The sequence below is a fragment of the Cervus elaphus genome, chromosome 22 (assembly GCF_910594005.1).
Source record: "Cervus elaphus chromosome 22, mCerEla1.1, whole genome shotgun sequence".
Taxonomy (NCBI): domain Eukaryota; kingdom Metazoa; phylum Chordata; class Mammalia; order Artiodactyla; family Cervidae; genus Cervus; species Cervus elaphus.
Window position 1 is genome coordinate 16707687 of NC_057836.1, and position 20926 is coordinate 16728612.

Sequence of the window (20926 nt, forward strand, 5' to 3'; positions counted from 1 at the left end):
TCAAGAAGCCCCCACTTTAGAGACAATAAGAAAACTTTTACAGATTGAAGAGACACAGCAGTAATTTTGAGCTGGAGGAATTAGAAAGAGTTCACAGAGGTGACAACTCTGTGCATTTAAAACCAGGGAAAGATATACATATTTTCTTTCTGTAGTGGGCTTGAAAATATGTCCTCTAGAATTCAAATATGCATTAATGTAATATTCGCTATTTTTATAACTGATTTCATCTTGTGCAGTAGCAAGTGGTGTTTGAACAGATTGAAAGTTCCACAAAGTTAACACAGACTCTCCCATTTAAACTTGCAGACTCTCCCATTTAAAATTTGTCCCCCAAGTTAGCTCGGGTTTATGGTAATAATTATGTTGTCGACTCTAGTTGAAGCTCCCTGATGAGACTGGTTTTCCTATATTTAAGGAGACATCTTGTCTCTCCTGCTACAGATGGTGTCTGGGGTGGGAGGGTCTCCTTACTTCCCAACAGCAGTGGGGAAGGGTCCTTGATCTGCATGCTCTCCACTTAGAATCTGCTTGTCTTTGATTTAGTAGCTTTGATTGCTCTGGTCTCTGGGTATCTGAAGCTGCACTATGAAGGAATGAATGAGGCCAATTCAGTGCCATGTTCCCTGTTAGATGTTGCTGGTTATAGATTGTAAAGGGCTGAAGAGAGATGACAGTCTGGACCTCAGCCAGCTCATGACCAAGCTCATCACATGCCCTTGTGAAGAAGTGGTTTTTGGTAAAGAAGCCTTTACCAAACTTGGTCACATCCATACAAGGGACACAGATGGTGAGGTGGGTCTCCAACACTTTGGTGTAACAAATCATTTAATTGTTTCCTTTTAAAGTTGTATAGTTATTTTTTAATCCTAAAATATTTTGTATATTAGTCACTCTGATTGGTCCTGAAAATGTCCCTCTACCAAGGATATTTAATTATTAATTTTCCCAGCAAAGAGATTACTTACCCTCTGAAACCTCCATATTTTCATGGTGATTTGGGCATAATAATGTTACATATTGTATTGCTTTACAATCCATAAGATGAAATGAACAGTCTAAGTTAAAGAACAGGATTCTTCCTGCTCTTTACTTCTGCGCTTCTAATTCAATACGGAAGCTGTAAAACTAAATTTTTTTATAACAGAATTTCTTCCTGTTACAGTTATGTGTGGTTTGAATTGAAAATATGCCAAATGATAAGTATATAAACATCCGAACCACACGGCCATATCTGATTAAGACCAGAACAGGAGGCTTCAAGGTGTTCACCTGTCAGTGTGCTGAGGTCTGTCTTCTTTATCTTTGTATATACAAAGACGCAGCATTTATACATGTTTAGAGCTGGCTGTCTCAGCACTGCTCTTGGAATGGGGCTAGCCTTGTTTCTGGTATTGCAACTGACTGCATTCATTGCAGAGAAGTGTAGAAATGAACCATACATAGCTTTTACCATTTAATCATATTGAAATATCATTACAACAAGTGACACAACTTACATTGTGCTGTTAAGTCCTCACATCAAGTTAAATTATATTTCAAAAGATTTCTTTTGATTGAAATGATTTGTGCAAAATACCTGGCTGACATTCATTCATTCAGGTATACAATAGACAACATTTAGGATTTTTAATTAGCAGGCACTGGGGATAAGGAGGTGAATTAGACATAGAACATTTATCAAGTCCATTTATAAAGTAAAATTAGCAAGTAAACAACTTAATTCATGAGGTTCACAGCTGGTAAGGTCAAGGTTCTTGAGCAGTAGAACCTCTCTCTGGGGCACAGAGAGAAGGGGTGATGTGTGGAAGACACAACTCTGACCCCAATCACCATCACAGCATGTGGTTCTGGGAGAGTTTTGACAGTTCCAGTCAAGGCTCCAGGTAACAGAATTGAGTTCCCGTTCTAGAGTCCTGGGATTCCTGGGATGGGATGGAGAGATGAGCCCTAATATTGCTTCTCCGCCACTATGATGTACTACAATTAACTAGTGGTTATTTCTCTTACTAAGGCCAACTCATTTAATTCTAACCAAAACTGTCATCTATACACAAACATAACCCTTCGTTTATAGACAAAGCCACTATACAGAGAGTGTAAGGACCCTGTTCAAGCGCACACACATGGTATGTGGCTGAGCTCTCAGTCAGGCCAGGACAGACTGGCTCCTGAGCCTGTCCTCCTGATCCCTGAAGCTCATTGTTGACATAGCTGGGTTAGTGTCCTCCCTAAAGCTTTCCTCCTTCAAATCTTGGATGAGACTGGACACTGAGATTTCCTTATGTGTCAGAGAAGACGAACCTTCATTAGAGGATGAGTTGGTCCATGCTGACCCTGCATCCCCAGCTCTGGGGTAGAGGATGCTGCCTGGGCACAGCCTGCCAGCCCTGGGTTAGCCCCTCCTTCCAGCCCACTCCATCCTTATAACAAAGTATGGAGTCCCTAACAGTATGTTACCTGCAGGATCTCAATCCTGAGGTGAGACCATGTGTACCTGGTTCACTAAATGCATCCCTGTGTCATCCTGTAGGAGGAATGACTGGACTCCAGGAAGCACATCCTGTATTCTAGGTGTTTGTCTGGTGGTTTCTGGTGATGGTGTGGAGTGGAGTCCATAACTGGGTAAAGAATGGTGACTCTGGGCCCAGAGGGAGTAGAGTATTGACTCTAGTGACTGAGCAGATCCTGTTCCTACTCCAGTGCCTGAGTTTTTACTCTGGTTCTGACATTTATAATCAGTTATCATCACTACTGTGTTAAGCATCCAGAAGGAAATGGGGTTCATGTACAGATGGGGGCTTGGAAGTCAGAGGAACACAGGACAAGTAAGTGTTATAAAATAACAGGTTAGTATTAACATATTTAGAGGGAGAAAAGCATGTGTTCAATTGACTTTTCTCCCTTTTCACTTACCTGAGTCTCAAGTAGGAAGGACGGGCATGGCAGGACAGAGAAGCTGTGTCTGCTGACTGGGATGAGGCGTCCTTCCAGTGAGGGATTCGACAGGGCTGTAGCCTGGTCCACAGCTGCCCTCCGTGTTGGCTTCACCGAGACCTTCAGGTGTGGGTGGGGGAGGGTGTGAAGCCATCTCTGAGCTCTGGTGGGGACTCTGAGGCGTGTGTGTCAGCAGATGGATCCTTACCCCATTTGTGATGAAATGATGAGAGTCAGGGTGAGTGGGCTTCAGGGTGGGTTTTTGTGGAGCACAAAGGTGCATCATGGGAATCTTTAGCCCGAGGGAGGATGAGGAATGAGGGCAGTATGTTAGTGATGTTGAATTTTAATGGGGGAGCTCTGTCTTGCACCATTAGGGCCCTTCTCAGTCTCTATACTCATCCTTCGTCTACTTTCTGGAGAGCATCTGGGAGCTTCTCTGATCAGTGGAACACAACAAGGCAGCAATGGCCACACTGGACATCAGTTGCTTCTGCTTGGCTCTGTGCCGTCAATCCACCTGGCTTCCATTCTTGCCACTAACTTTCCTCTTAAACTTAGAATGAATGAACCCTCTTCTCTTTTCTGCTTCATTTGCCTCTTCTTTGCCCCTTGCCTGCAGCCATTGTGCAGTGGAATACTTTCTATTTATCCCTCTGTCTGGGGGCAGTTCCCTTAAATAATATCTTGCGTCTTCTTTAGTTATGGCTTATAATACAAGTGGGTTCTGAATCCTATCAAATAAAACTTTCTATATGCAAAGGGGGAAAATGTGAAGTTTAGAAAATGTCAATCTTTCTAAGCTACATATTTTCTTCTAGAGTTTCCCACTCCTATTTTGGAGGGCTAGGGTTGAATAATGACTACTATTTTCTCTTTGTTTCCTATAACAGCAATCTCTTTCTCTCCTGAAGCATCATTTGTTGACTAGCTGAAAGGGGTATTTCACAAAAAAATTAAATGCAATAAACGGAAAGGAATTTAGCTTGTCTGAAAATCCCTTATAGGGCTTCCCAGGTGGTTTAGCAATAAAGAACCCGCCTGTCAATGCAGGAGACACAGGAGACGTGGGTTTGATCCCTGGGTCGAGAGGAACCCCTCGAGAAGGAAATGGCAACTCATCTTAGTATTCTTGCTTGGGAAAGCCTATGGACAGAGGAACCTGGCGGGTTACAGCCCAGGGGTCACAAAGACTAGGACACAACTGAGCATAAATACACCTTCTCCAGGACCCAGTGTCCAGATCATTCTGAGAAGAGAAGAAAGACCTGCAGTCTCAACCCCTCAACTTAATGGTTTCCACCTCACCCTCTCCATGGTCACCTGTGAATTCCTACAACTCTTGTCCTCATTTTCTGCTGGCCCAATAAGTATTCTTGTATTTCAAGCCTTCTTGTAGTACTCTGCTTCCGGCCTGAGGTCAGTACTGGGGAGATCAATATTTGATTCCACTAAAGTTATTCTCCACAGGCCAATTGATTCCACAACTTGACCCTGTGCGACCTCACAGCTCTTGGGGATTGGCCAGGGTGATCAGAGGAAAAAAAGGTACTCATAGTTTTCTACACCAGCCCTGGTCATGGGGCCTGGCTTTCAGGACCACGGGAGCAGGAGGTCAAAGGACCGTGATGCTCATATAAGGAGATGTTGAAGATGCAGAAGCTCATTGGTGTTTGAGCTTCAGAAAGTGGCAGATGCAGCCTCCGATAGTGCCTGAAATGGTGAAAGGTGTCGCTATTGGCTCTCAGGAGGAAGGATGTAGGGGACGGCCTATATAGACCCTGGTTGGCACCCTGACGCCTCCTTACATGCTGATCCTGCAGCTGGGACTGTGACCTTGAGGACGTGAAGTCAGGATGGCTCGGAGCCAACACCTCTCCCTCCAGGGACTCTGTGTCCTCCTCCTCAGCACCGTGGTGGGTGGTCAAGGTAAGAGCTGCCCCTCTGTCCTGGGTCTACACCAGGTAGTGGACATCTTGATAAAGGGAAAGGGGTATGGAGTTGTGTTTTAGTGTTTTTGTCCAAAAATGAAGCACTCCGACTGTGAACACTGGTCCCTTTCCTGTGGGGAGTCATTGGTCATAGTGGCAGATTTTACAGAGCAGTGGGGTTTGATCTGGACCGAGGTGGGTCAACCTGACTCCCCTCGCTGTCTCCCTTGTTCTCAGGGAGCTTCTAGGAGTCCCGTGACTCCCAGTGTGTGCAAATTCCAGTGACTGACCTCAGCTTGGACTCTGGGCTGTTCCCACACGCTCCATATGCCTGGTGTGTGAGCACCGCCTTTAGATCCCCGTGTTTCCTGTGTCTGTGCTCCTGTAGGCTCTGTGCTTGTGTGTGTGTGTGTGTGTGTGTGTGTGTGTGTGCAGGTGCGGAGTGTGTGAGGGTGTGTGTGTGAGGAGTGTGTGAGGGTGTATGTGTGTGTGAGGAGTTTATGTATTTGTGTGTGTGAGGGTGTGAAGAGTGTGTGTGTGTGTGTGGAGTATGTGATGACTGAGTGGTGTATGAGGGTGTGTGAGGAGTATGTGAGGGTGAGTGAGGGTGTGTGAGGAGTGTTTGAGTAGAATGTGAGGGTGTGTGTATTTGTATGAGAATATGTATGTGTGTGTGTGGGAGTGTGTGAGGCTCTGTGTGTGTGTATGTGTGTGTAAGGGGGATGGATCCTGTCTCTGTGAGATGAACGGGGCCACTGAGCAGGGACTGAGTCCGTTGGTCTGTGAAGCACACAGGGTCTCACAGCACTGGGTGTCATGGCCGCTCCTTGGGGACTGAGTCCGTTGGTCTGTGAAGCACACAGGGTCTCACGCACTGGGTTTCATGGCCGCTCCTTGTAACTGGACCAGAGACAATCGTGCACCTGCCTGCCTCTCTCTGGCTCCTCTCGCCCATCCCCCGGGCTCCCCTTTGCTTGTTGCCGTATCTGCCCAGCACTAGGCTCTGTGAGAGGCTCCGCCTGCTGGCCTCACCTGTTCCCAACAGGTGTCCATTATGGAGCAGAGAAGCCCGCATCCAGGAGAGAGGACCTCTTGTCTGTAGAGATCAGTTGATGCATAGCCTCAGGTGTATAAGTTCCTAAGTCCCTGCCCTGGTTCCTGTGACTCATTTCCTGTCGTGCTGGGGGCCTGGGATGGTCCTTTCCCCTCCCAGGAGCTGCTGTGACTCCGTAGGGAGCTCTTTCTCTCGTGCCCTCTCCTGCCCCTCCCTGGGAGCTGCTTCCCCCTGAGTGAGAGTGGAGTATGTTATCAATCCTTCTGTCGTGGTCTGCAAGGTTTCTTTGGAGAAATCCGCTGATCTGCTTAGGGGAGTCTTCTTGGGTGACAGAATATTTTTCTTCTCCTTAGACTTTTAGAATTCTCTGTCTTTGTATTTGGACAGTTTACTCTGTGAGTCTTGGAGAAGGTTGTTTTGGATTGAAATTTTCGGGTTACTTATTAGCTTCTTGAACTTAGATGTCCAGATTTCCCCCCAGGTTTGGGAAATTCTCAGCCTGTCTTTCTTTCTTTGCTAAGTCCCCTTGCTGCATGCGGGTTTTCTCTAGGTGCGGTAAGCAGGGGCTACTCCTCGCTGAGGTGCACAGACTTCTCACTGTGGTGGCTTCTCTTGGTGCAGAGCACAGGCTCTAGGTGCACAGGTTTCAGTAGTTGTGGCACACTGGCTTAGTTGCTCTGTGGCATGTGGAATCTTCCTGGACCAGGGATTGAACTCATGTCCCCTGCATTGTCAGGCATATTCTTATCCACTTCACCACCAGGGAAGTCCTCAGCCATTATTTCTTTTCTCCTTCACTTCTCCTGTGACTCCATTCAATACATTGTTTCTCTTTATGGTGTACACAGTTCCCACTGCTTTCTATGTTCCTTTCATTCTCTTTTTGTTCCTCTAATCAGATACTTTCAACTGACCTTGCTTCTAACATTCTTTTATTTTTTTCTTTTCCTTGGTCAAGTTTGTTGTTGAATCTCTGTACTGAATTCTTCAGGTTACTCATTGTTTTGTGTTCATGCTAAATTGCCTCTGTCATGTGTGACTCTTTGTGACCCCATCGACTGTATCCTACCAGGGTCCTCTGTCCATGGGATTCACCAGGCAAGAATACTGGAGTAGGTTGCTATGTACGCCTCCAGGGGATCTTCCAGACCCAGGGATCGAACCCGAGTCTCTTACATCTCCTGCACTGGCAGATGGGTTCTTTACCACTAGCACCACCTGGGAAGCCCATTTATTTATTATTCAGCTTCAAAATATCTGGTTAGTTCTTTTTTTTTAAATTTTATATGTCTTTATTGCTCTTATTTTATTTGTATTATTTTCCTGGTATCAGTAAATATTTGAATTCTCTTGTAACTCTCTTAGCATCTTTTGAAATATTATTTTGAATTCTTTGTCAGGCAATTCTTGGATCTCCATTAATTTGAACTGGTTACAGGAGGTTTGCTGTATTCCTTTGGTGGGATTTTGTTTCCCCGATTCTTCTTGATGTCTTATTCTCTTGTAGATGTCTGCACATTTAAAAAAGCTGTGACCTCTGCCAGACACTAAGTCCTGATTTCAGTAGAGAAAGCCTTTCACCTCTGGGTAGGGGCACACTGGAATGTACTGCAGGGTGCCAAGTGCAGAGGCATAAGGTGGCACTGGGTCTGGGAGAACATGAGGCTGTTTGGCTCAGGCTGCTGACGTCCACAGCATTGACATTGTGTGGTGTTTGGCAAGTGTTGCAGGGGGTCTGCTGTCACTGGAATGGTAGTTGGTGTCCTCAGCAGTGCCTCCGGTTCCAAAGTCTAGGGATCATGACCAGCAGTGGTGGTGGCCAGAGCCAATGGTGTGCACACACTTGGCTTTGGGGGCCTGTTGCAGGTGCCTCTGTGGGGGAGATGATGGTTGCAGATGCTCATGTTGTGGGAAGGCCTAGGAAGGCAGCAAAGGCCAAGACCAACAACGGCTCATTGCTCAAACTCATGTCCATTGAGCTGGTGATGCTATCTAACCATCTCATCCTGTACTGTCCTTCTCCTTTTCCTTCAGTCTTTCCCAGCATGAGGGTCTTCCCCAGTGAGTCAGCTCTTTGCATCAGGTGGCCAAAGTACTGGAGCTTCAGCTCCAGCATCAGTCCTTTCAATAAATATTCAGGGTTGATTTCCTTTAGGGTTGACTGGTTTTATCTCCTTGCTGTCCAAAGAACTGTCAAGAGTCTTCTCAAGCACCACAGATCGAAAGCATCAACTCTTCAGGGCTCAGCCTTCTTTATGGTCCGACTCTCTCATCCATACATGACTACTGGAAAGCCGTCATCTGTGCTTGTTATTAATTCTTTCAGGTGAAAAATCTGCTGCATCTGTCTGCAGAGCAGGTCACTGTGAACTGTGACTGCTCCTGCCATGTGGTTGCTATTGGTCCTTTGCTCTTCTTTCTTTTGCTTAGCCATTTCTATAAGACTGGCTCAGATTTGCAGGTCTGCGGGAAGTGAACCTGAAGCAGGACTTTCATATGGTTCCCCCAAAGGCTAGGGACACTGGTTACTCAGCCTGCTCTTACCCTCCTGGCGAGAGGAACTCTCCTGGCACCCTTGACACTGAGTGATGCTCGTTTGGAGGATGTAATGATGCCTCCAAAATGATAGTATCTTGGCGTGGTCAAACTTGTTAGGGTACTGCAGATCTTTCTGGAGCTGTTTTTGTTACTGATTGCTGTCTAAGTTTGGTCTTTTTTAAGAGGTTGGAGGCTGCTGTCTCCTACATCAGCATTTTGGTAATGACACATTTGAGGTCTTTATTCTTTGAGAGAATGGTTTTGAGTGTAGAGTTTTAGATTGGCATTTTTTTTTTCTTTCAGTAAATCTAAGGCTTAAGTCTACTGTACCCTGACATCTCTTTTTGTTCTTCGGGTTTTAGATGTTAGTTTAGATGTTTCTCAATTTTATACACCTTGTCTTTATCTTAGCATTTTTCTTTCTGTCAATTTTCTGCTGTTATTTCCCATTTTAGTAAAAGTAAGCTAGGTATGGTGTAGTAAAAAAACAAAATGTATCCTTATATAACATGTTCTGTTCACTTTGGCAGGACTTCTGCTATGGTAATTCTTCAAGCACTCAGGTTGTTGAATTCTCCACCATGTATTATGCTCTCACTGCAATACAAGGCTGCAGGATTTGTTGTGGTAGAAAAACATATTGGCTCTTAAGTGTTTCTATGTGGAAGTGACATCATTTGTTCTGCCACTTTGTTGAATGAGCCAGATCACATAGTTATGCTTAACTTCAAATAGGCAAGGAAGTATTACTATTTCCACAAGCTCATAAAAGGAGAATTTTAAATGTTGCTGAACACTAGTAATGTCTCCATCTATAATGTTCCTGCAAATGAACTCCTTTTTAATGCAGAAACCAGAGTTGTCTTAAAACTTAATCGCTAAAGTGACACCTGATCACTTTTGTCAAATTCCATTTGTTAGATGGATGTTACTAGGCACATTCAAGTGTGGATTACACAAGGACATGAACACAGGTGGCAGGAATAACCAGGACACTGTAGAGCCTGTTACCCCAGCCCTCTGTTCCTGAGCTGGATGAGACGCTCCCTGTGGACAGGGAAGGAGAGGGAGGATTCCTTCCTGGATCCCGGGCCACAAGCTGTAACTGAGATGGGGAAGCTGGGCCCTAGTAGCCTTGGGCACATCTACAGGGAGGGCAGCATCCAGAGTCTCTGAAGGCCTGTCCTTGGTGGTGTCCCCGGAGCTGGTTCTGGTTCTACAGGCTCGTGAGAAATACCTGGTGCCTCCCTTCAGTGATGGCACATTGGGGGCTTCAAGTTGGCCTTGTGGGAATGTTTATACCACAGAGGTCAACAAATGCTATATCCTATGTGCTCTTTTACTCCTCAGAGAGCTTATATTTTAAATATTATATCACTGCAAGTCTCCTAATATCTCTCCTGTGTCCTGTGTCTGTTCTCTCTTGCAGATCTGGAGCTGAGGCTGAAGGATGGAGCCCACCGCTGTGAGGGGAGAGTGGAAGTGAAGCACCATGGAGAATGGGGCACAGTGCCTGATCAGAACTGGGGGGTGAAGGATGCATCTGTAGTGTGCAGACAGCTGGAGTGTGGAACTGCGATTGGTTTTCCTGGAAGGGCTTATTTTGGGCCAGGACTTGGCCCCATTTGGCTTTTGTATACCTCTTGTCAAGGCACAGAGTCAACTGTCAGTGACTGTAGGCATTCTAATATTGAAGACTATCGTAATAATAGCTATTCCCATGACCAGGATGCTGGAGTAGTCTGCTCAGGTAAGTCCTGTCTGGTCTGTGTGGGGATCTCTAGCAGGAAAAGCATCTGTTTTATCACCAGAATGACTCGAGATTATGGATTATAGCCTTTAGAACATGCTTGGGTGAAGGCTCTGTGTGATGTGTCACAGAAGGTAGAGAAGTCAGGTCAAAAGTTTCATACAGATACAGCCGCTGTGTTTGACCTCTGTGACATAGTCTTATCATGGTAATTGTTCTGTATTCTTTGACATAATGGTCAGTAGGGTGTGGCTACATGGTGGTGGGGGTGGTCACAGAAGAGTTGTAGGCAACAAGGTTTATCGTACTCATAGGTCCTAAAACTCAGAGTCACCACACTCCATCAGGTTGGTATGTGGGGGATGTGCCAATAGAATAGGCTCAACCAAGCAATGGTGACCCAAAAGGGCATGTTAAGACACATGGACAAGTGACCTTACAGGGGGTCAGGGTGCAGTTACACAAGGAAAAGGTGTGAGGGGATTTCACTGGTGCATTTAAATGTCCCTAGGTCACAGTCAAAGGAAGCCAGAAGTGGAACTTGTGGCAGAAAACAGGGAGCTCACATCACATTTGCAGGGATGTTGAGGGACCAGGAAAATGAAGTCTTGAAGTTTACAACACAGTAGCTGAAGTGCGTCACATATAAGAGGCAGTGAAGCTAAGAGGACCTGAAGTGACTCCTATGAAGTGCTCAGTGCTGTCTATGTGTTTGACCTGTGCCAAGGTGGATGCAGTAAATACAACAGTGAACCTAGGGTGTGAGTGGGTGGTCACAGTATTTGACAGAGATGCTTCTAGTTGTAATCATAATTGTGGATCGGATGTCCAGGATATTAATCCCATCAGAGAAGCTGGACTGGAGGAAGATATTGTCAGTTATCACAGTGAATTTCCTTAAATAAGGAGCTGGTCTTAGGCAAGAATCACCCCATCTGATGTGATCATGGGACAGGGGAGCCCTGAGGACACCTGCAGTAGGTCCTTAGCAGCCACAGCCAATCAGCTCTTGGGTGTTTATGTTGAGGAAGATCATTGGAAAAGTGATCTTTTCTAATCTCACCTTCAGCAGATCTTTGATGATTCTAGTTGAAGCCCTTAAGAAAACAATTCTTTTCTTCTGGGGTCCAGCCTCGGCAGGATCCAAGGGATACCCTCAGGATGAACAGTGTAGGAGAGAGAGAGAGAGAGAGAGAGAGAGAGAGAGAGAGAGAGAGAGAGAAGACATGTGAGACCAGCCTTGATAGGGCCAAGTCTGTGTTTTACTTTTTGACAACCCGTTTTATACCCTTTCACAGAACGTTTTCAAGGTACTTACTCATGATTACACAGGATTAGTATTACATCATTTTGTTTTTTAGGAAAAGCAGAATGTTTTTTGCTTGCTAATTCTATAGTAATTCTTAGCACATGATCTTCTGGCCTTGGGGCTATTAACATTTTATGCAGGTCAGGTGATTGTAAACCTATTTTCCGTTTTTATGGTGACCTTAACTGAAAGGTAACAGCGTCATAGGGAAATAGTACAGAGTAGAATTATATTCTTGTTAATACAAAAATTAATCTTTCTGCAAAAGTTGTCAGTTGCATTTATCTAAGAAGTTTACCCCATACTGACTCTGCGACTTTGGTAAGGCAGCTTCTGCCTAGCACTCCTGACTGACAACTAACAACATTGTTACCACACTAGGGCTAAGTCCTTATTTCTCTAGATCTTTAACTATATTAACAATGGTTTCTATAAGACAACCTTAGCACATTAAAAGCAAAAACACAGCAAGCAAAACACAGCAAGCAAATCTCAACCCAATAACCACCTATAGAATAATTTTTCTTATGTTTTCTAATAGGACTCTTTTACCCCTTAAAAAGGCTCTATGTCTATTAGGGCTTTTATATAATCAGGTTCTTCATGCTATTTTATGATTAGGATATTATAAGCAATCATGCATATTAGTACCAAGGGCATAAATGCATTTGGCTAACAAACTACCAGCAAAGGAGTTTAAATTAAAATGCTCCTTTCACCCTGGATAATCTCATAAAATACCACCACCTGGGAAACTTATTGATTAAAGTTCTAAATTGATTCTTATTTGGGAAGAGATCGGGGAAGGCCTTCCTGCCTGTGTCACAGAAATTAAGGAGTAGTCCATTGAGGCAGGCATCAGAAAGACAGATATCATCTTTAAGGTCAGTGCCGGGGGCAGCTTTTCGAAATCCCTGAAAACCTGATCTGCCTTGCTGGTCAGGCTTTCTCCTCGTGACCTTGTCATGGGTGGGATCTCGTGAGCTGGCCTTTTCGAAACCCCTGAAAACCTCATCCGCCTTGCCCGTCAGGTTTTCTTCCTTATGGCCTTGTCATGGGTAGGGTCTCGTGTGTTGGCTCCCAGCACTTTTCCTTTTTGCAAGAAAAGATTCATTAATCTTTTCAGAGAAGCAGTTGGGTAAGATCCATTTGTGACTGACATTCAGGCCCTGCTTTAAAAAATAAATAAATAAATAAAAACTAAGGGGAACTTTCCAAATGTAAAAACTGTATGGCTCATTTGCATAGTGACTGAAACCATCTTTTATGGAAATTCCTTCTGTGACAAATGGCAGAATTAGCATCAGTTTTTAGTGGGTCTGAGTGGCCAATATTCATACTCATGAAAAGAGAAATGATTTTGTTCTGGGGATGCAATAAGGGTTGTGAGGTGAATGCATCCCCACCAGGAATTCTCTAAGCTGCTAAATATAATTTTATTTGTACTAAACTCATTGCCAATTAAGATTAAATATTAGCCTTGAGTTAGTGCTGTGTCTCTAATGGGAAGTGCTCTTTTTATTTGTGATGAGACTGATCTCTGTGAATCCATGGAATAAGAGAATGGCTAGTTAATAAACTGCAGTAGGACATCAAGATTTCAGAATGTCAGTTCAAAGAGTGCTGCAAGATTAAGTGTCCAAATCGAAATAGTTAATTTTTTATGGAGATATTTTTATGTGCTGTGGCAATGTTGTTGTATTTTTAACGTATTTTTGTGTTTCTTCTGGCTTCCCCCCATTAAAATGTCAACAGATATTTGTAGTTTATTGTTCTTATGCTGATTACTATTAACTTTCTTCTTTACGAAATTGTGTCTCAGTGAATGTCAAATATTTTTGTTTATTTGTAGTTTTACTTTATAATTTTGCTGAAATAAATATCTTTCTGCTCTATTAAAAAAAAAAGATACTTTATTGAGGTATGACTGACATACAAAACTGCTTGATAAGTATGTGTTTGTGAAACCATTACAGCACTTATGTCATAAATCTATTCATCTCTTCAAAATGTTTCCTTCCATTCTCTTTATTATTCTTATTAAAAGTAATTATTTTCAAGGAGCTTTTAAATTTTATTTAGAAACTTTTGTTTTAAGCAAACCTGTTTTCTGGCATCTCAAGTAAACTTCCTCATTGTCACAATGTCCTAATCATGGTTCTAACTGCAGATACATTTGTGGAGACACTACAGGTGTCTCTACCTTATTTTGATAAATCAGTATCTGAATGAAAATGGAGTGTGTGATGTTTGAACTTTCTGTGAAATTAGAACTCCCAATGTCATCACCCTAAGAAGATTGATGTCTTGATATTAATTCCAGTTAAGATACACTTAAAAGTAAAGAATTGGAGAGTGTTCTGATATTTAAACCCTGATTGTGGTTTGTACTCCCAACTACCATTGCTCTAACTTAGGCTCTCACATTTTTATGAATGGTTCCAGGTTCCTTCTATTTCTCTTTTTGTCGTTAGTTTCCTCCCCTTGGTCTGTCTTTTCTCTATTTTCAGACATGTTTTAATGATGCAAAGATAAGTTAAAGTGGTGGTGATGTAGTAGAGATAAGATTAGAATAGCTTGTTTGTTCATTTTCTTAATCGAAATGGAACTCTTGGAGTTTCTTCTGGTTAATCTTAGGAGTCAGGTATGGGAGAGAAATTTCAGCCTCAGTAGTGGATTGTTGGAAGTGGAGTACTGTGTTTAGGAGAAATCTAGAGTGGAAATAATGACCAGAGAAGAATGTCGAGAAGCTTGTTTGAAATAACGAGGGAACTTCAATGAGGGGCTAAACAAATTGAGCAGGACTGTGGTGCAAGTGTGCTAAGTTGCTTCAGTCCTGTCCTACTCTTTGTGACACCATGGACCGTAGCCCACCAAGCTCCTCTGTCCATGGGATTCTCCAGGCAAGAATACTGGAGTGGGTTGCCATTTCCTTCTCCAGGGGATCTTCTTCACCCAGGGATCAAACCTGGGTCTCTTGCATTGCAGGCAGAGTCTTGATTATCTTCTGAGCCACCAGGGACTACAGTACTGAAGTGCAAACTGGTGAGGGGATGAAGATGCAAGGATTGCAGGAGGGGAGGGTTGGAAAGATGCAGTTCAACTCCTACATTCACCACAGCCTCTGTGTTACACTTCCTTCCTGCCCTCATCCCTTCCCTCCCTCTTCCTTTATTCTGTTGTGGGAGTCATTTCTGGGCTTTGTGGAAGTGCTAGGAGGTTGCAGTTTTCTTAGAGGAAAGTTTTTATAATACAGATTCTGTTTATTTAGCAAATATAAGTTTACTCATATTTTTCTCTCTTTTTTTGTATCAGATTTCGGTGAGTTGTGTTTCACAAGTAATGTGTTTTCAAGGACTAAGCCCACTTTACAAAAAATTTTCAAATTAGAATAAGGCTGGTTCATATCTCTTATCTTTAGATGTCTGGAAGATCTATAATGATATTCCTCCTTTTGCTACTGGTGTTGTTAATTTGTGTTCCCTCTTTTTTCTTAATTGGTTTTGCTAGAAGATTATCAGTGTTAATGTTCTTTTTAAGAGAATCACTAATGGACCGTATTGATTTTTCTACTTAATTGATTTCTGTACTCAGTTCTCACTCCTCTTTTTCAGTTATGATCTTCCCTGATAGCTCAGTTGGTAAAGAGTCTGCCTGCAATGCAGGAGACCCCTGTTTGATTCCCGGATTGGGAACATCCCCTGGAGAAGGGATAGGCTACCCATTCCAGTATTCCTGGGCTTCCCTTGTGGCTCAGCTGGTAAAGAATCTGCCTGCAATGTGGGGCACCTGGGTTCGATCCTTGGGTTGGGAAGATCCCCTGGAGAAGGGAAGGCTACCCACTCCAGTATTCTGGCCTGGAGAATTCCATGGATTGTATAGACCATGGGGTCACAAAGAGTCAGACACGACTGAGCGACTTTTGCTTTTCAGTTATGATTGTTGTTGCTTTTGTAGATTTTTGGGTCTTGGATCATTTTCTTCTATTTCTATTTTTATTCTAATGTGGGCATCAATGAAGCATCAAGGTTCTAAATTTTCTTCTAAGCATCACTTTATTTTTAAGCCACCAGTTTTGATAGTATATAATTTCTTTTGTATTTTATTACCATAAAATATTTCTTTTTCTCTGAATGTATTCTTTGTCTTATAGTCTGACTTTGTATGATATTAATATAGATGCTGTATACAGCTTTCTCTGATTTGTGTTTGCATAGTATATAATTTTTTACCTTTTTAATATGTTTCTGTATTTATATTTAAACATAGTATATTGTTTTGTCTTGTTTTATCTGGTCTTATCATCTTGTGTTTTATTTGGAGTACTTAAATTATTTACATTTAATGTAACTATTGATATAAGTGGGTTTAAGTGTACTTGCCTGCTATTTGTTATATCTTTGTTCCTATTTTAATCTTTGAGTATATTTTATTATTTTATCTTAAAACTCTATTGGCTTATTAATCATATCAGATTTTTAGGTGATAATAATGTTGAATTATTTTTTTAAATTTTAAAATAATTTTTATTTATTTTTGGCTGTGCTGGGTCTTCACTGATGCATGGGTTTTTCTCTAGCTGCGGAGATCAGAGGCTACTCTCTAGTTGCAGTGCACGAGGTTCCCATTGCGGTGGCCTCGCTTGTTTTGGAGCACAGGCTCTAGGGCGCACAAGCTTCAGTAGTCGTGGCCCCTGGGCTCTAGAGCACAGGCTCACTAGTTGTGATGCATCGGCTTAGTTGCTCCGCGGTACGTGGGATTTTCCTAGACCTGGGATCGAAACCGCATCTCCTGCGTTGGCAGATGGATTGTTCACCACTGAACCATTGGGGAAGCCCATGTTGAATTATTAATCTTTAGTTACATTCTACCTTGAAATGATATTATGTCACAACATGCAATGTCAGTCACTATAGTTTTCTTCCACTTCCCTGTTCTTGTCTTTGGTGCTATCATTGTCATACATTCTACTTATAAATTTATTATGACTCTTATAGTTTGTTGCTAATATTTTCCCTTAAATCTTCTAATAGAGAATCAGCATTTAGCTCAATCTCTGCAGCTTTGAGACGATCCCTCTTTTCATCTGCTGTCATCTCCCTTGAGCTTGAAGAACTTTCTGAGGCAGTAGTGTAGTGTGTGTCTGGTGGCCTCCAATTCTATCATCTTTCATTGACCTGAAATCATTTTAATTTTCATTCAGTTTTGAAAAGAATTTTCATAGCTGATTCAGTTCTAGGGTAACAAATGCCCAACCCCAATACTTTAAATATGTTTTTATATTGTCATCTGACTTTCATTGCCTCCAACAAAAAGTCAGTAAATAACACTTATCCTTTTGTTCCCTGTATATTCTGTGTCAAATTTCCCTGGCTGCTCTTAAGATATTTTTGTTTGTTTGTTTACCACTGAATTTCAGTATTTACATTGTCATGTTTTTGAGAATGATTTCATTACCTTGTTTGGGGTTTGTTTAGCTTTTAGAATCAGTGGATTTACAGTTTTCAAAAAATTTAGAAAAACTTCATTTATCTTTTCTTAGTATTTTTCCACACAGCCCTTATTTTGAATCTCCAAATACACATATTTTATATATTTTTATGTTATCCACTACATGCCACTGTGTTTTCATTCATATTTTTCTACCTTTTTGCTCTCTTTGGTTCAGTTTAGATAGTCTCTATTGCAGTGTTTTACTTCCCAATTCTTTCATTCTGTAATGTCTAGTCTCTTGTTTAATTAATCCAAATAATTGTCCATTCCAATACTATATTTTTTTAGTTTTAGAAGTCTCATTTGTTTATTTTTCCTAGTTTTCCTCCCTGTTTATTTTTATTCTTCATTACACATATTGATATTAGTGATTTAAAGATCTCTTCAGCCAGTTCAATCATTTCTATAATTTCACTTTCAACATGCCATCTTCTTTTGGAATTGTAAAACATCTATGAAAGAAATTAAAGATAATATGATCAATGGAAAGTCATTCTGTGCTTCTGGCCTGGAAGAATTAACATTGTTACAATGCCTGTACTTGTCAAAGTGATCTACAGATTTAATGCAATTCCTATCTAAATCCCAATGACATTCTTAATAGAAATAGAGAAAACAATCTTAAAATAGGAGTGTGTGGTTTAGTTTTTGTATATTCATGAATTTCCTGTTTCCTTATCACTATTGAGTTTTAGTTCCATTCCATTATGGTCATGAAAGATAATTGGAATTATTTTAATATTTTTGAATTTGTTAAGAGTTATTTGTAACCTAGCCTGGAGAATATTCCATTTGTACTTGAGAAGAATGCATATTTTTCTGTGGTTAGAATTAGTACAATGATAGTATTAAAATCAATTAGCATTTTCTATGAGTCCTGTTTCAGAAGAAAAACCTTTAATAGGAGATGATCTGGAAACTCAGCTGTCTGGTAAGCTCCCCCTGAGAACACACACTCTACCAGGTTCTTTGACAAATCCTAGGATTTCAAGAGAGATGGCTGGGACTCTCTCTCTATGACTCTCTACGTTTTCTTAATTCCTCTTCTTTCCCACTGAGGTCACCGAAGAAATTCATGGAACTTTTGCTGTTGAGAAGACAAGATGTGATGACATAAACATGAATTAGTGATAGCATCTATATTTCTTCTCTGGAGCTGTCACCTGTCTACAGGTTGGCATCCTCTCATGGATCTAGCCTCAAGACTTTCCCTCATCCAAGTCACTTGAGGACTAGCTCCTGGGAGAGAAAACTGATCAGAATATTAGCCCCACAAGTCCCACGAAAGCTTTCTAAGCTTGTCTGGATGCTAGGTCTCTAATCTCATAGCCCATGTCCTTCTGGATGGGTTCTGTTCTGCATATCTCTACTTTCAAGTGCCTGCATATTATACATTATCCTTGGATCTGTAGGTCCTAGGTTGCTAAATGAGAAATTCACTTCTTCAACCAATGCTAAAAGATGTGTTTCCAGTATTCAGCCATTCCAATGATCTGAACTGGGCTCTGTAGTTTCTTGGCTCCTAGACCAAGGAATTCAGATTTCTAACCAGTCTCAAAGTATATGTTCTTGGGATTCAGCCATTCCAAACTGACCTTGCAATCCTCCTGGATTTCTCTTTAGAAACCTGCTCAAGAAAATTCAATTATGACACTAACTGTCAAAGACTCTCTACATGCTCCACTTCTAAAAAGAAAAACTTTCACACCACGGCCTGTAATGTGCAGTTTCAAGTCAGTACCACGAACATTCACTGGTTTTGTTGTTGTTTCCTCTTAGGATTTGCACGTCTGGCTGGAGGGGATGGACCCTGCTCAGGGCAAGTAGAAGTGCATTCTGGAGAAGCCTGGATCCCAGTGTCTGATGGGAATTTCACACTCCCCACTGCCCAGGTCATCTGTGCAGAGCTGGGGTGTGGCAAGGCTGAGTCTGTCCTGGGACACGTGCCCTTCAGAGAGTCCGATGGCCGGGTCTGGGCTGAAGAGTTCAGGTGTGAGGGGCAGGAGCCTGAGCTCCGGGTCTGCCCCAGAGTGCCCTGTCCAGGGGGCACGTGTAACCACAGTGGAGCTGCTCAGGTTGTCTGTTCAGGTGAGATGCATGTCAGGCCTTTCATCTCTGTTAACACCCTCTTCATGTGATTTTGTTGAAACTCTGTCTTCTTCTACCAGCATACCCAGAAGTCCGGCTCATGACAAACAGCTCCTCTCAGTGTGAGGGGCAGGTGGAGATGAACATTTCTGGACGATGGAGAGCGCTCTGTGCCTCCCTCTGGAGTCTGGCCAATGCCAATGTTGTCTGTCGTCAGCTTGGCTGTGGAGTTGCCGTCTCTACTCCCAGAGGACCACACTTGGTGGAAGAAGGGGATCAGATCTCAACAGTCCGATTTCACTGCTCGGGGGTGGAGTCCTTCCTGTGGAGTTGTCCTGTGACTGTCCTGGGTGGGCCTGACTGTTCCCATGGCAACACAGCCTCTGTGATCTGCTCAGGTAAGAGAGAGTGAAGGGCTAGTGGTATTCAGGATGCTCCTGGAATGAAATGTCCCCAAGAGCAGAGAGTGAGGGAAAATGGACTTCAAAGTCAGATATTTTGTGGTGAAATATGGATCTTCTCATTGTTCCTTCATTTTTCAGGCCAGGGCAAGAAGTGTGAACGGGAATAATATATTTTTAAGCAACATTGTTGGTTACATACAATCATAGAAGACAATGTAGAAGCAGTACGTATAGACCTCAGTATGAACCCCAATCCAGAAAAACAAAGAGAATGTCCCCAGCACCACAGTCACTGTTGCCTCCAGTAACTGTGTCTTCCCTCCTCGACAGGGAAAACCGCTTACCTAACTTCTACCAACATGGTGTTTTATCAATTTTTGAACTTTATATAAAATGATGCAGTATGTTGCATCTTTTGTGTCTAATTTCTTAGACTCAAAATTATGTTTGAGATTCACTCATGATGTTGTATATTGTAGCACTTTATTTTTTTTTATTACCGTATAGTATGACTTTGAATGATCACATGGTCATGTACCGATCAATTCTACTGACAGTATAAATCTGAGTTGTTTCCAGTTCCTGACTATTACAAATATGATATGACAGCTTACCATGACAATGTCTTTGGATGCAAATATGTGTTATTTACTTTCCATGTTTAACCCTTGGTCTTTTTTTTTCTTTATTTAAATCAAATGGTGTCCTTTGATGAACTCATTTCTTAATCTTATGGGAACATAACTTGCCAACATTTTCCTGTACATTTAATGCTTCTTACACCATTTCAAACATAATTTTTGCCTACTCCAAGATCATAAAAACATTCTCCAAGAGTATCTTATGGAAATTTTATTATTTTTCTTTTGCATATAATTGTGCATTCCTTCTGGGATTGATATCAGTGTAAGATAAGGGTCAGGTTTCATATGGACATCCAATTAACTCAATCTTTTTCTGAAAAGATTCTTTTCCCCACTTCAGAGACACCTTCGTCATAAGCAGAAGAGCAAGTATGTCTGTCCTTTTTAAGACTCTCTATTCTGTTCCATGTTATCATATGTCTATCCTCGCACCAATACCATATTTTCTTAATTATCATAACTTTGTCGTTGTTGTTGTTCAATCACTAAGTCATGTCTGACTCTTTGTGACCTCATGAACTACAGCTCACCATGCTTCCATGTCCTTCACTATCTCCCAGAGTTTCAAACTTTGTAGTAAGTCTTAATAATTTTAATTTACAAGAGTTACTTTATATTAACTCTTCTAACTTTGTTGCTTTTCTTACCAACTGTGATTGTCATTCTTGGTTGCTTGTATTTTGTATGAATTTAGAAATCAGCTTGTCATTTTCACCAAAAGAAAAGCTGAAGGGTATTTTCATTAGGTTAGATTTAAAAATTTGAGAGGAGACAAAGA

General features: G+C 42.0%; 1 protein-coding gene across 1 annotated transcript in view; it reads left to right on the forward strand.

The window, feature by feature from the left end:
• Nucleotides 1-4793: 4793 nt before the first annotated feature.
• The window catches only part of LOC122679938, a 120400-nt gene continuing 104267 nt past the window's right edge, over nt 4794-20926 (forward strand). Inside the window, 4 exon segments of the mRNA XM_043880796.1 lie at nt 4794-4866; nt 9890-10210; nt 18792-19100; nt 19181-19498. Coding sequence (XP_043736731.1) covers nt 4794-4866; nt 9890-10210; nt 18792-19100; nt 19181-19498 — 1021 coding nt within the window.